This window comes from Ptychodera flava, chromosome 4 (assembly GCF_041260155.1).
Source record: "Ptychodera flava strain L36383 chromosome 4, AS_Pfla_20210202, whole genome shotgun sequence".
Classification (NCBI taxonomy): Eukaryota; Metazoa; Hemichordata; class Enteropneusta; family Ptychoderidae; genus Ptychodera; species Ptychodera flava.
Window position 1 is genome coordinate 24,881,650 of NC_091931.1, and position 14,830 is coordinate 24,896,479.

Consider the following 14,830-nt stretch of genomic DNA (forward strand, 5'->3'; position numbering starts at 1 on the left):
AATCAATCAGTGGTTATAATATTACTATTACTGTTTTTTGCTGAAAAAAGCCTTGATTATGGTAGAAAGTCGAGACTGGGCCGTCATGATTGGTAGGGAATCTTTGCATTTGCAGTATCACAGAGTTTTCAGTCAGTTTGGTTAGAAACAGAGTCAAGAAATGTCAAAGCATATAAAACGTATTTTAGGTAAGGTTAGGAATTCAGCGCCACCAACCGGTAATGCTCCACTGCACCATCCTGTGACAGTCATCCTGCACAGTTTGGTTGGACATTCTATTAAGTTGGTAATGCTTCTTCTTTTATGACAACAGGGAAACGATCGAAAGAACGGACAACCGAAGGAAGTGAGGAGTTAAGACATATGGTTTTTAATGATAATGACGGTCTAAATAGGATTTGGCTGTATATCAAATCTGATAAATGCTATTAGTGACGCAAGACTTGGCAGCACAGGGCCTTGCCGAAGACAAGATAAAATATTTTTTGTAAAAGTAAATGATCGCAAAGTCATTTCAAACCATAAAATACCGGTCGACCATTGTCAAAGGCAAAAAAGAAGGGCATGACGGAAAAAGGCGGTAAACGATTGAAGGTGGACTTTTACCAAACGCATGTCATCACTAAATCAGACCTATTCTGTGTGACGATTTAGTGGTGTGTATTTATCGTCCACAGCGTTCAAGGTTTGAGTCTACTAAGTGCTTGTGGAACCACACTTGATCATGTTATTGTACATCGAAATAATATATCGATTACAAAACTGAACACTGATTGGAGAAAAATGATAACGATATAGACAGGATGGAATTAAGCTGGAACTTTGCGTCAACGGAAAAATTGTCAGCTACATTAAAATTTGCGTTTTTTCGCTTTTGCAGTTTTTATCTTTCATTATTTACGATAAATGCACTTTCCAAACCGAAAAAAGACGGGTTGAAATTTACAGCCTTTGCTTTCAAAGCCAGACTCTCACCTCGAATCTGTATATTATACACAAGTCTTCCCTTCAATGGATATAGACTATACTGTATGTCAAACATACATTCGAAGCTTGAGAGGCCCTTCGGCAACCTAAAGTTCACCTCTGCAAGAATAGACGTCAATGAGCCCCACTCGGGATTAATGATAGTCAAGTTCGGCCACTTTTCCATCGGAAAGTATGCAATGGTAGTTGTTAGAGCTCTGTAATCCCGTCCAATGATGTCTGTACACATAATCGTGGATGACTGGAAAGTCTGTGGCGGCAGCTGGTTGTCAGGTACCGGTGCATATACGGTCATACCACCTAAAAGAACGAAAACAAACATTTAAGAGCGATATTCTAAGTGGCTTGTACGTGGTAACTAATATTATTTCGCAGATGCTGCATGGTCAAGAAGCGCTAACAGGCATTTTTATCATCATCACGGATAAATGTTGTTCTCTTTTGGTCAGATGGCAGCAACGTGGGAAAAAGCGTAGATATATGATTCGGTTTCCTTCGGGTACGGGTGCAGATCGGAACGTCAAAGTCATGAGACAGGACTTGGATTTTTGCAATTGAAGGCTTTAGTAGTGAGAAGAGGGCTTTAAATATTGAGAAAACTAGTGGACTGAAGGAATAATGTTTCAAGTTGTAGAGGGACGCCAGTTGAGAATAGCTTACATTTTCAGCACCACTTATTTTTTATTACTCGTAGAGAAATATATTAACTTGTAAAACACACAGAAGGCCAGATACAATTTCCAGAATTCTTAAATGGCTAATGTATATCTCATCATACGAACTTTTAAAAGAATTAAGAGAAAACAGGAATCAACAAATGTCGAAACAAAATTAATGTATTAGATATTATTTAATCTAGGATCATATGTTTTTCGATCCTACGAACAGTTACCATATCAAAACATTTTGACACTCGCTGGCGCTACAAGTTAAAACTTTAATACAAGGTCACGGAACAAATGTGTATTTAACAATGCTATCAAATTTAATGTTTGCTATTAGTTAAGCTAAAAATACAATCAGTGCATTTGAATGGGGGAGAGACAACGTCGTTGTAACGCTCTATATATCACTAAAGGTATTTCTTTTTAATTGAATGACATATTAGTCCTATGATTAGCCTACAATATTAAATTGTCATATAAAAGACGAGAAACAGAAATAACAGCATTGATTTTAGAGATAAACAATCGCACAACCATTGATTGAAAAGGAAGTACAACCGGTGTAACTGTTTACAACTTACAATCCTCATGTGGTTGATAGGAAAATATCATTCGTGATGTTGTAAGAGGCTTGGCATAATCGATATTCACGAAGTCCTGAAACAGGAAAGATATCAGAATACAAATCAAGGTCAAACTTGGTCACTTGCTCGTCTTTGGAGTACATTGAGTCATAACAACCGGATCGGTGTATCTTGATAATGACTGCATTGGAAAAGGTATAACAAAAGCCAAACTGGCGTGAGTGTTAAGGACACGTACTCTAGGGTTTCCTGCTGAGCAGGATACGAACCAGAGACCTGATCTTTTTTAACTTACATCTTGTTCAACATGAATATTAGAAAGACAATCTGAGATATTCACTCATCCCTATGCTTTTATTTCCGACTAAAATATCTTTGGCTAAAACGTTATCGTAAGATGATCAACGCACTTTGCCTGTAATTATTCGTTTCCGATGACGTCACACAACTTAAATGTAGCAGAGTCACGGATATTGGTCACAGCAAGAACCCGTTCATTTTTCTGAAATTCAAATCTATGTCTTCCAAAGTACAAGATTCAAATTAAAATTGTTCTTGAAAGTAGCTAAAAGGAACTGACTAATATCATTTTGAATTCGAAAGTGGAAACTCAGAAGAATGATTTCAAGGCGTGACATCTAATTTGAGAAAGGCGTATGTAGCATGAAGTAAGATGTGTGTCGTCCACAATTAACGATAAGTTATGTGTCATTTTCGAAAAATAATCACCCTCCCTGGACTTCATGCCCTACCTTTAGTCATTATTGTGATCAATGGTATTAAATTTGCAAACATTTACTTCGTGTTGAAAGAAATCGATGTAAACAAGTATTTCAACAGAATGTTATCCTCTGTGATTCGTTGAACTTCATTTTTAATCTACTCAGACGTGTCCAGGCAGCGGTTGTCAGAGAAACTGCTCTTGCTTACCGTCACATCATTGGTAGGTTCATGGAAACAGAAAGGGTCAAAGTTTTCTGGTCGACGACCTTCATCCTGAAGGACGGCTAGAAAGGACATAAATGAGCCAAATTTAGAAAAAGAACACACTCGACGTCAACGATGGGAGGGGGCGGAGAAGAAATATTCTATCATTTGTTTCCGCCGCCCTAATCTATCTATCTATCTATCTATCTATCTATCTATCTATCTATCTATCTATCTATCTATCTATCTATCTATCTATCTATCTATCTATCTATCTATCTATCTATCTATCTATCTATCTATCTATCTATCTATCTATCTATCTGACTTGACACACATTGAGAGGATGAGTTAACAATGGCTATGCACCTTTACTTGAACCAACTGCTAATACCGTATTCCTCCGATTCTACAACCCCCTTTTCAGAACCAAAGGTGACGGAAAAGATGTGGGGGGCTAATAAACGGGTGTCACCGCGAATCGAATAAACGGCTGTCATTTATGCTAATTAATGCAATGTTATGCAAATTTTATGCCATTGTTTTTTTATTCACGCGAGCGCTGCAAACAACTCATACTTTGTGATATCGACTCGTGGCCATGCTGCGTCGATACTGGCAGTCGAAACTGTACAGTATAAATTAATTGAGATCTACAAGTTTTGACATTTAGCGTATTTGCCATACCCTCTTTTGCCAAACAATACGATAGCAATAAATGTTCTTATTTCGTGTATAGATAATAACCACGATACTTCGTTGCGCTCCCCATCAGCAGCTAGCTCCCCATAGCATGGCCGTAAAGGTCAGAAATGAGTAAAGGGAAAGCCCCTAAAGTTCCGCTGGCTGTGATTGGTCAATTCACGCAATTGGTCAAAGGTGTCAGTGCATGAGGTCAGGGTAAAGTTCTGTTCAGCACATGCATGTGGTGGTGTCCGTCCGATGTTTTCTATTTACGATTTTCAATTAGCGTACTCCTTAAAATAAACGATCAATTACACGTTGTGAGTTTATTGTTTTGCTCCTACGGTAGTTTCAAAAAGTCTAACCGTATCTCGAAACGAAGTGTGATCTTACAAACAGGCAGACGCTAGGCTCGAACTGATTAAGTGTTGAAACATCGGCAGGCCATGGCCGAGACGAAAGATTGCTACGCCAATCTGCTTACGATTTGATGAATTGAATTTTTGCAATAAATCTTTGAAGTTTTTTATTATTTGTATCGATGGACGAAATGTCTCTTAATGTGGAATTCAGTTATCTATGATCAACTGTTCGGAATATGGTACAAACATGCACGTTTTTGTTCTAACTGTAAGTGTATTGTGCCGTTTATGAAGTTGGGTATTTTTCCCTAGCAAGACTTCGAAAGCATGCATAATCTTGAAAATCTGTTACACTATCGCCTACTCATTGCTGAGACTAGTTCAGGAAACGGACACACACAAGCAAAAAATGCCGTTCAAACAATAAATACATTTATTACATGAGGAAAACAATGTGCAAAATTGATAAAACATTAACAAAAGAAATTCAAAAAATTTTCAGTTCACGGGCGGAAGAAACTTCGGATGTCGCGTTTGTCGATACAATTGCCCTCTTCATCGAAGTCAAACCCGTCGAAAACTAACTAATGGTATTAACTCGACGTTGTATACCTTTTAATTGCCCGTGGGAGCCTTTCATGATTAATGAATATAAACTTATTCCTTAGAATAATGCTGAATTGTAATGCAACATAGCATAAATCCAGGGTGCTTTAGTCCTGCCTTTAACTCTGTAACGTGCAAGTACCTATTAGTGTTTGTTAACCTAGAGAAGCCCAAGCCGATATTGTTGTCAGCAAGCCATGAAAGCTTTACGTGCTTCTGTATGGTAAGGTAAGTCCTCTCGATTAATTTGGAATCATATTACTGTAAATGACAAATTCCAAAAGAGATGTACTGTGCCATTTTAAATTTTCCTCACAAAGAAACTGGCCTGGTTGGGATTAAGACACCTCGATGTTTCCCACAAATGTTAGATCAGCCCAATGCCTTTGACACCTTTTCTCAAAACATTTACCCGTACGTACAGGTGATCCTACCGTGAAGTTGCTGTTGTAACCAGTTGGTGTTCTCTCCTAACTTAGAGATCTATGTATTATGCGCACTCGCAGTATTGTTTGACCCTTTGACCCTCTGCTGCGCGTGCGTAGAGCAGGAAGTTGTTCGTACCTAGATGCCAGAGGTCGGAGCTATCTACGGTCGCGCGAAGTTTTCTGCAAAGGACTGTGTGTACTCCTTCAGCTTCTGCTGCATACGGGAAGCTTGCCGAATCAGGTCGCAGTTACAATAGATCAGTCATCAACGGAATATATATCTTTTCACAGTGATCCGATGACAAATTTGTGGAACAAGCGCTTCATTATAACTTTCCTAGGAGAACAGCGCAATCCCTAGCTCTGCGTGAAAGGGCTGTGTGTTACCGGCGTTTAGGCCGTACAAGTACTACAACGCCGGTAACACATGCTGCCCTGCCACGCAGAACTATGCAATGCCCAGCCAAATGACTCGTGTTTCATATTTGCATGCACGGCAGTTGTATTTCGTTTAGTGCTTAACTTCGCCATTGAACATAAACTGTTTGTTTGCCCTTCCCTATCGTTATGATATCATTTCGAATATATTGCCATGGGGCTGTGTATGGCTTATAAATATGATGATGCATGGATGTAAAAACTCCTTCCGCCATCGCCATGGTGAAAGTTGATGCTCCCATCAGGGAGGTAGTAGGAGTACTTCAAAGCTCCCATGGACGTACCGCAAAGGTACGTCCAAGGTGCTCCTAAATGGCAGTCATTGTCAAAACCTAATCTTCCGCAATGACCCTCGAGGGCCCACCCTTACCAAATCTGCAGATCTGCATTGAGCTGCTCCAGCTCTGATTTCAGTCTGCCACAGCTCTGTGCAGCTCAACTGCAGATCTGTTTTGGTTCTCTTGAGCTGTAGTTTGTTGGCAGCAGACAAAACTGATAATTTGAGCTGCCTACTAAGTCAATGCAGACCACCGTCAGCTCTGTGCAGACCAAATTCAGCTCTCCCTAAGAACTTTGTTTACATTTGTATAAATGGATCATTCTGAAGACTGCTTGCAGCTCAAAGAAGGATGCCATGTCAAATTGTAATGTATATCACTGTTGGCCAACAATGCATAGCAGTCACGACCAATGTGATGTGCATGCCATCACAATGTTTTGGTGTTATATGGTGCTTGCTGGTCTGATTCATATGCACTGTACAGTTCTACTAATGAAAATTCAACAGAAAACCATATATGCAGATATCCGAGATTCAATTTTAGACATTTACTTTCTGTTTGACATATCTGTACATAATTGAGACACGCTCAAGTATCATGGAGTATCTACAAATTTATTTAGATTTGGAAAGTGACGTACAAAACACTGACCTTGAACATGTGAAACCTGCATACTGGTACAAATGCACTTTCCAGCATTTGAAAATTTAGTCCCCTTTTTTGACATTTGGAAAGTGATCTACAAAACACTGACCTTGAACATTGTTTGTAAATGATAATTTTCAAAAAAGCCATGACGAATTTCAGGAAAAGAAACTACAATTTTTTTTTTGTTTGGTTTACAAGTCATACCACTGAATAGCTGCAATGTAGCCCATGGGCCCTGTTCAAGGTTTTTCTGTGTTGTCGTGTAGCACCGTGCACTAAATATATAAGGCCATTACCTCAGTCATGTGTCGATCAGAAAGTGAGTCCTACGTTGACACATGCAAACACATTTAGAAAGGTAATTGGCTTAAAATCTGACTACTCACGATCGTTACTTGCATAATCATACATATCGGAAGGCCATAGAGGTACACTGACTGATTTATAGTGTATAAATGTTGGCGTAAAAGTAATATACTCTCCCATTCTCACAAAACTAATGTTTGAAAGGCAGTGGCACCAGCCAGGAGGTCACAGGTCAAACAGATCATCATATATTCGAACTTTGACCTTACAACATCACATGTTGTAAAACAAGACTTTTGGTGGGCCAATTTGCCAAGGCTGCCATTTTGAATTCCAGTGTGGAATATGTGAGTCCGCAGTATCATTCACTCCACTAAGCCACGGTTTTTGGGAGTAATCGTCGATTACTTCTCTCAGTGGACGATGAAGGGAACACAGAAGAGGTTTAGGAGAACAACAGTAATGTTTGAAGGACGTTGCCTGCGGTAGACACTTAGAGTTTATGTAAGTTAAACTTTGATCAGTGGATGTCCGTTATTTACAGTGTAATGGCCGTGGACATGTGAATTTTCCAGCCTTTTAGTGAGGTTTCAACTGAGAGTTGCTACTTCGACACTTTCCACACCGTAGGGGACTATTTCAAACCAACCACTGTTCTTTGAGAAGTTGAGAAAATATGGCGACAAGAAGTGATCTCTGTTCATTTCGATCATTATGGATTAGTACTTATGATAGCAACTCTACTGCATGCAGTGCATAGGAATAACATAGTATAAATCGGACATGATACAGTTTTATTCTCGTCTCAGTTGCCGATCATTCGATGTCTTAATGATGGAAGAAATGTTTTCGGACTTGATACAACTACTCTCTCCAAGTAGTGCCGGTGGTGGCTTGGTTGTACTGTGATTCACTTCTTTTGCAAGTTTTATTGTTCATTATCGCTCTTATCATGAAGGACACCACAGACTCAGCCTTAATCCTGATTTTTACATGTAGCAATTGAACATTGTTTTACCATGATACCTTGTTTATTTTGGCTGAAACTCAACATCTAATGAAAAAACATTAAATCAAAGTTCTCATTTTTTCCATGCACACTTCATTTTAAGGAAAGGAATTTTGAAATATATAAAGTGAATTTTATTTGTCAACAAAGTACATGTAACAAAAGTTACAATGTTTTTGAATAAGTTTTTCAGGGTTAAATTTCTTTATATATATGTGAATTTAACATAACATTTTTAACTGACCAGTTTCTATTTGATACACATTTTAAATATTGTGATCTGTTGATGTTACCGTGGGTCTTTCAAAGGGCAGATTTTACCATTTTTTGTGTATTCCATTATCAGATTGTTCAGAAACCAAGTCATTCAAAAACAAAGCTTCAGAACAATAATTGCTATGGCCAATTTCATATCATTCAGCAATTAAAAAAAAAGAAATATTTTTGCATATACATCTGCATGAATATTGAGATAGATGCTTCCTTACTTCACTATAATAATTTTTGTCAAAAATTTTCCTGCAGTATAGCACCTCATGTAATTTTTCAATAGAAATTTTAATTCAGAGACGATGATTAAGTATACTGATAATTATTAACTGAACTTTAGATTTTTGCTCTGAACTATTGCAGTAGACTTTATTGTCCTTTAGGGAAACATGTTTTGATGTTTTGATATTAAATATAGTTTGTGTTCAAATGTGTTTAATCCCGTAGTAGCTTGTTGCTGAAAATATGCTAATTTTCTATAGATGAAATTTATACTGATTTTTCTACTTTTCAGTGATTTTCATACATGATAGGATTTATATAGTGAAAGGCATAGAAATTCAGTTCTCACCTTTGTGAGATTTATAGTTAAGATGCAACTGATTTGCATGCACCTACTTTGATATTGTTTAAAGGGAAAGGTTATAATAAGAATAATAAGAAATAAGCAATAAGAAATCTATAACAAACTGGTGCGAAATCTGTTTTTGTTATTAATTTTCATTTACTGATAGCACGATGGCATCCATTTGAAAACCTTTAGTTATAGGTGGAAGTGACGTAAGAGCCTACGACTGCACTGACACTTGTGGGGCTTCCTCGGCTGAAGACTACGGGGAAGCCCTATAAGTGCCAGTGCAGTCCTAGGCTCTTACGTCACTTCTACCTATAACCTATGGTTTTCAAATGGGTGCCATCGCGCCATTGGTAAGTGAAAGTTGATAACAAAGACAGGTGTCGCACCATTTTTTCATAGATTTTGTATTGCTGAACATACAATCGCTGGGTAACCTTCCCCTTTAAGATAATAATAGTAAAGATGGTTACTGTTAGGATAATTAGTGTAACGTGTTATATAGACTTCAAAGTTACAAAGTTGCTTAGTACAAAGAGTACTTGGATAAATTTTCATCATAAGTCCTGTATAACCAGGTATGTTTCATAAAAAAGGTCCACAGATTGTGTCTATTGCAAAGCGATTGGAGCTTCTGATCACACCATAATTACACCCCTGTCGAAATTTGGTACTTCAATTTTAATACTTTTGAGGACATGGTTATGTTAAGAAAGAAGAAATGGTAATATTGAGTACACTCTAATGGATTACCACATCTTTCCGTCATAAAGTCTAAGTTACAAACCACATTACATTTTTTGCAACATAGTACTTGACGAAATATTTACATTTTTCACCAGAGAAATTTCAACTACTGTCTTTCATTCATGTCAACAAAATCAAGAGATACATTGCATTATTTATGACATTTTCAACATTTTACCCAACTGTACCGTTTTCCTATTTATTATGCCAACTTGTTCTTTCAATTTTGCCATTCATATTGTCCACAGTACAGCCTCATTAAATATTCATTGCCTTTAGGTACATTTAAGAAGGACTTCTCAGTTGAAAGATATATTTTTAAAATTATTTTATTCTTTAATCATAATGTAGTACTTGCATTTAATAATTTTGTACTGTAAAAGTTAATAGCAGTAACATATTTTTGTATTGCAATATTTGAAATGACAGTAATATTTTATTAATACATACTTTGTTTAAAATTTATATAGCTCTCAACTTGTTTTATTTGTGTATGAAGGTGTTGTCTGCTGATTTTACCACTCTTGTATTGCTTCTTTCACCACTGTAGAGGTCAAACTGTACCAGAGAGAATATGGACTTTGATCAAATCACTGGATAAAAAAGTCAAGGTACATTTTATCAAAGGCTGAATGCACTGGATTATTTTATGTATGCTGAATCTTAAAAGTACAAATATGAAATCCATTGCATCAGCTTTATCAGTTAAGAAAATGGCCCAATAAAATTGCATTTCCCAATGCACCATTGTTGGAGCCTCTTTGTAGGGCATTATACATATGCCACCACACAAAGCCAACAAATTGTTGTTAGCTGCAGTGGGTGTACACTTATTTGCCGTATAGCCATGTTTAATCCCATCTAGCTAACTACTTGTGACCTCATTGTCATGAGCTCGGCCTGTTAGTTTCCTTGACCTTTGATGTCTACCCCTTCCCCAAAGCTGCAGGTTGTCTGTGAGAGGTCTGTCTCAGAGCTGCAAGATGTCTGTAAGAGGTCTGTCCGAGAGCTGCAAGATGTCTGCAAGAGGTCTGTCCCAGAGCTGCAAGAGGTCTGTCCCAGAGCTGTGGGTTGTCTGCAAGTGGTCTGTCTCAGATCTGCGATAACTAATTATATATTCACAGAATCAGCTTATTGCAGCTCTGTCCAGAAAGCTGCAGTGAGTCTGTTTGTGCAAATCTGCCACAGCTCTTGATCAGCTCTTTGCAGATCTGCAGGTTTGGTAAGGGTATGGCTTCCGTAACTGACGTCAATGTCGGTTTCTAGATCTATGTATCATTTCCCTTCGCCTCTTTTGCTACACACCAACGATACCAACGGAGTCTCGCCATAAAGAGGTTGGGAGAATCTGGACTTATGGAAGGAAACCAATTGAAGAGGAATTTTTGTCAGACGTACGACACCAAGAGGATAAAATTTGCCTAAATAAAATTTGCTATATGTGCATTATACAGTTTATGTAGTCAAACTTATAGGCTGATTTTCAGGTTGTTTTGATCTTGTTCTTGTTTTAGGGCAAAATATTTCCTCCAAAAACCTAGTTTGTACGAGTGTTTTTCTTTTTTATTTGTTCTTGTTTTAGCATCATTATTATATTTTGTGCACAGTGCAATGAAAGCATTTGTTCTCAGGTTCATATCAAAGACACAGCATACCAGCAGCATATCACTGATAGACTTTAGTTACTCAACAGGACTGTCCATGCAGCGCTATAAAGTACTACAAAAACACATGACAGAGAAACATTTATTAAGGGCCAAAGCCTTGCGGCTAGGGGGTAAGCCTAATTTTAGCACGTGCCGCGAGCCAAAGTTCACTATATATGCACGATTAGCATGTTAAGCTAGAAATAGGTGCATTTTAACTCCAATTTAATTCATTGATTCATTTCCATGGATACATCAATATTCGGGCTTCAATGCCGCAATCTAAATGCAAAAACTGGTGACCAGCGAATGTGTGTTTACGAATTCTACATCAAGGGACATATGCAGAAAGGGACTCAAGAAATGTTATAGGGAGGGAGGGCCTGTATTTTTTTAAATCACACTGCGCGTAAAATTTTAACATTAAAAATTGATCAATGAAAATTCTGTACTTTAATTCTGTACACCATATTGTAAGGTTGCTTTATTTCAAATATCTAGGTCTTACGTCATGATAATATTAAGAAGATGTTTACAATATTGTTTTTGAGAATTGATGAGCTTTGACCTGACCTATCCCCTCTCTGCAACTAAGCTGTGGCTATATCTTATCCTACGTAAGAGTCAAAGACGGCTGGTGCCTATTGAACTATGACTGGTATGGGAAATCAACCTTTGGCACTCAAATCATCCTGTACCTCACTAATTATGCACATCTATAAATTATAGGCTAGCTAATAGAGGTAGAGGTCTGACGTTCAGTGGACGGAGATGATTATGTTAACTAAGATTTCTGCTAAAATGTCAAGCCACCAGGATGACATTTGACCTCGATTTAACGAATATTCCGATAAATCAGTAACTAAAAGTTCTACACCTTCGATATTTATGGACATGAAGCAACCAATGGAGCAAAGTCCTGTTTCTTATCAATTATGAACATGTCTAATTCACGGCTGGCCAATATGGCTACAGGTCTGATAGTTGCTAGATGGCGATCATGGGAGGAAAGTGTAGAGCAAAAATATCAAGTAACAAGGATGACCTTTGACCTGAATTTAACTTATTTGCCAGTATATTAGTGCAACAGCCTTCATATTTGGTGGGATGAGGCGTCACATTATGAATTAGTAAATATTTGTCGAATAAAATATTATTGATGTTGACTATAGCACGTACGGGGACGGCATAACAATTGGGGAGAGTCAATTTTCTCAGCATCATTTTGAAAAATTCGCCCTCCCTCCCTATAAATTTTCTTCAGTCCCAGCCAGCACATGTTGAATTCGTGAACACACATATCGCAGGTCACCATTTCATGCACATACAAGGCATCTATTAAATGTGATTTAACAGTGAAGATGAATCGATAAAGTGAATTAGAGTGAAAATGCACCTATTTCTTGCTTAACATGCTAATTGTGCGTCATGAACTTTGGCTCGCAGCATGCGGCTTGTGGCTCTTGAGTTAGGCTTACCTGCAGCTAGGGCCCCTATTGGTTTTACTAGAGTTTTATATTCTCAGGAGCCCAAGCCAACCGGCTTGCTAGAGTTCTACATCTTCTTCCTCTTCTTCTTCTTCTGCCGTTTCTTTGTCGAACTAGATTTCTTAAACGGTTGAATGCAAACTTCTCAAACTCGCGGCGCTAATAGGTTTCAATTAGTACTCGTGTACCTGCCCCTTGAAATTTCGATTAGTCACGTTACCTGGCGGCCATATTTGATTTTCCAAAAACCTAAAAATGGTTTCTCCGGAAGACCTAGGGTTCTAGTCGATTTGAATTTTTTGTATAGTACAGCAAGTAGTCACGTTACCTTGGCCACCCATACCCGCTTCATATTTGGTATGATGGGAGACCCTATGATGACACATCCTGTACCTCATTGATTATGCATATATCTAAGTCTTGGCTGATGAATAGAGACAGAGGTCTAATTGTTGGTACATAGGGATAACTATGGAATACAATTTATTTTTGACAAAATGTCACATGACCCCATGACCTTTGACCTTAAATACACATATATGTCCATAACAATGAAACTAAAAGTGCTAAACCCTTCATATTTGGAATGATGGGGACCATATGACGAAATATCCCGTACCTCATTTAATATGCGCATATCTAACTCTGGACCAAATAATAGAGATTGGGGTCTGATTTTCGGTACATAGGGGCTACTATGGTATACAATGTTTTTGATGATGGCATCAGTGACATTGAACCTTAGTTGGTGACCACTACCTTTTTGACTTACAGATTGATATATGGCGGGTGCCTCATGTGGGGCAGTATACTCTTACTATTTTCGGAACACCTGACATGACTTCTTGGCCTTTTTCCCAGAGGTCCATGTATGTTTCTTTCATGAATTTGACATTGTTGTGTGTACCGATGATTTACTGTCTGTTCTGTGCTGTTTTGAGTCTATGTATATAACTAGTGTATTACGAATTTTGACCTAGTGTTATGGATTACAGATAGGTATGAATGCAATTATTTGACAAATTGTCATGTGATCTTGATGACCTTTGACCTTAAATATACATATATTTCCATAACTCTGTGAGCAAAATTGTTACGCCCTTCATATTTGGTATTATGGAGACCTCATGACGGCACATTCTGTATCTGATTAATTATGCAAATATCTAATCCTGAGCTAGCTAATAGAAATGGAGATCTGATTTCTGGTACATAGGGATAACTGTGGAAGACAATTTTTTATAAAATGTTTCATGACCCCAATGACCTTTGACCTCAAATATACATGTATCTCCATAAGTCAGTAGACGAAAGTCCTACACCTTTCATATTTTGCATGACGGGAGACCTTATAAAGCATATCCTGTATCTCATTAATTATGCACATATCTAATTCTGAGCTCACAAATAGAAATAGTTTTGAAAAAATGGTACATAGGGATAAGTGTGGGACAATTTTTTGGACAAAATGTTACCTGACATCAATGACCTTTGACCTCAAATATACATATATCGCCATAAGTCAGTAGACAAAAGTACTACACCCTTCATATTTGATATGATTGGAGCCCATATGCTGCCACATTCTGTTCCTCATTAATTATGCACATATTTTGTTTTTTGGTCAACAGGGAAATCTTAGGAGGACAGTTTGTTGAGAAAGTGTAACAGTGACCTCGGTGACTGTTGACCTCTTGTATGCATACATGCCTATAAATAAGTAATAATAAGTGCTATACCCCTCATATATGGTATGATGCTGGACCTCATTGCTCAACATCTACAACCTCATTAATTATGTCAGACATAATTTTGGCTAGCCTATAAAGCTAGAAGTCTTATTTTTGGTATAGATGGGTAACTATAGAAACAAAGCTTTTTGACAACATGTTACATGACCAGCTACCTCCTGTACCTCATTAATTCTTGGCTTGCTTATAGAGCTATAGGTCTGAGTTTTGATACTCTGGGATAACTATCAGAGCAAAGTTTTCTGACAGAATTTCAAGTGATCTGAATGACCTTTGACGTCAAATATACATATATGTCCATAACTCGGTAATCACAAGGGCGACACACTTCATATTTGGTATGGTGGGAGACCTAATTGTGCCACATCAGCCAATACCCTAGATGTCTGATTTATGGTGCACAGGGATATATGGAAAAAATCTTATAGCC

General features: G+C 37.8%; 1 protein-coding gene across 3 annotated transcripts in view; it reads right to left on the minus strand.

Annotated features, from left to right (window-relative positions):
- The window catches only part of LOC139131257 (uncharacterized), a 46,402-nt gene that overhangs the window by 24,978 nt on the left and 6,594 nt on the right, over positions 1-14,830 (minus strand). For all 3 annotated transcript variants that reach the window (XR_011552089.1, XM_070697244.1, XM_070697245.1), the window contains exons 2-4: positions 3,167-3,243; positions 2,234-2,309; positions 976-1,287 (exon numbers count right to left, since the gene is read on the minus strand). Coding sequence is in view for 2 of the 3 variants with exons in the window: in XM_070697244.1 (XP_070553345.1) it covers positions 976-1,287; positions 2,234-2,309; positions 3,167-3,243 (465 nt within the window). In the remaining variant the exon portion in view is untranslated. The remainder of the gene's footprint in view (positions 1-975; positions 1,288-2,233; positions 2,310-3,166; positions 3,244-14,830) is intronic.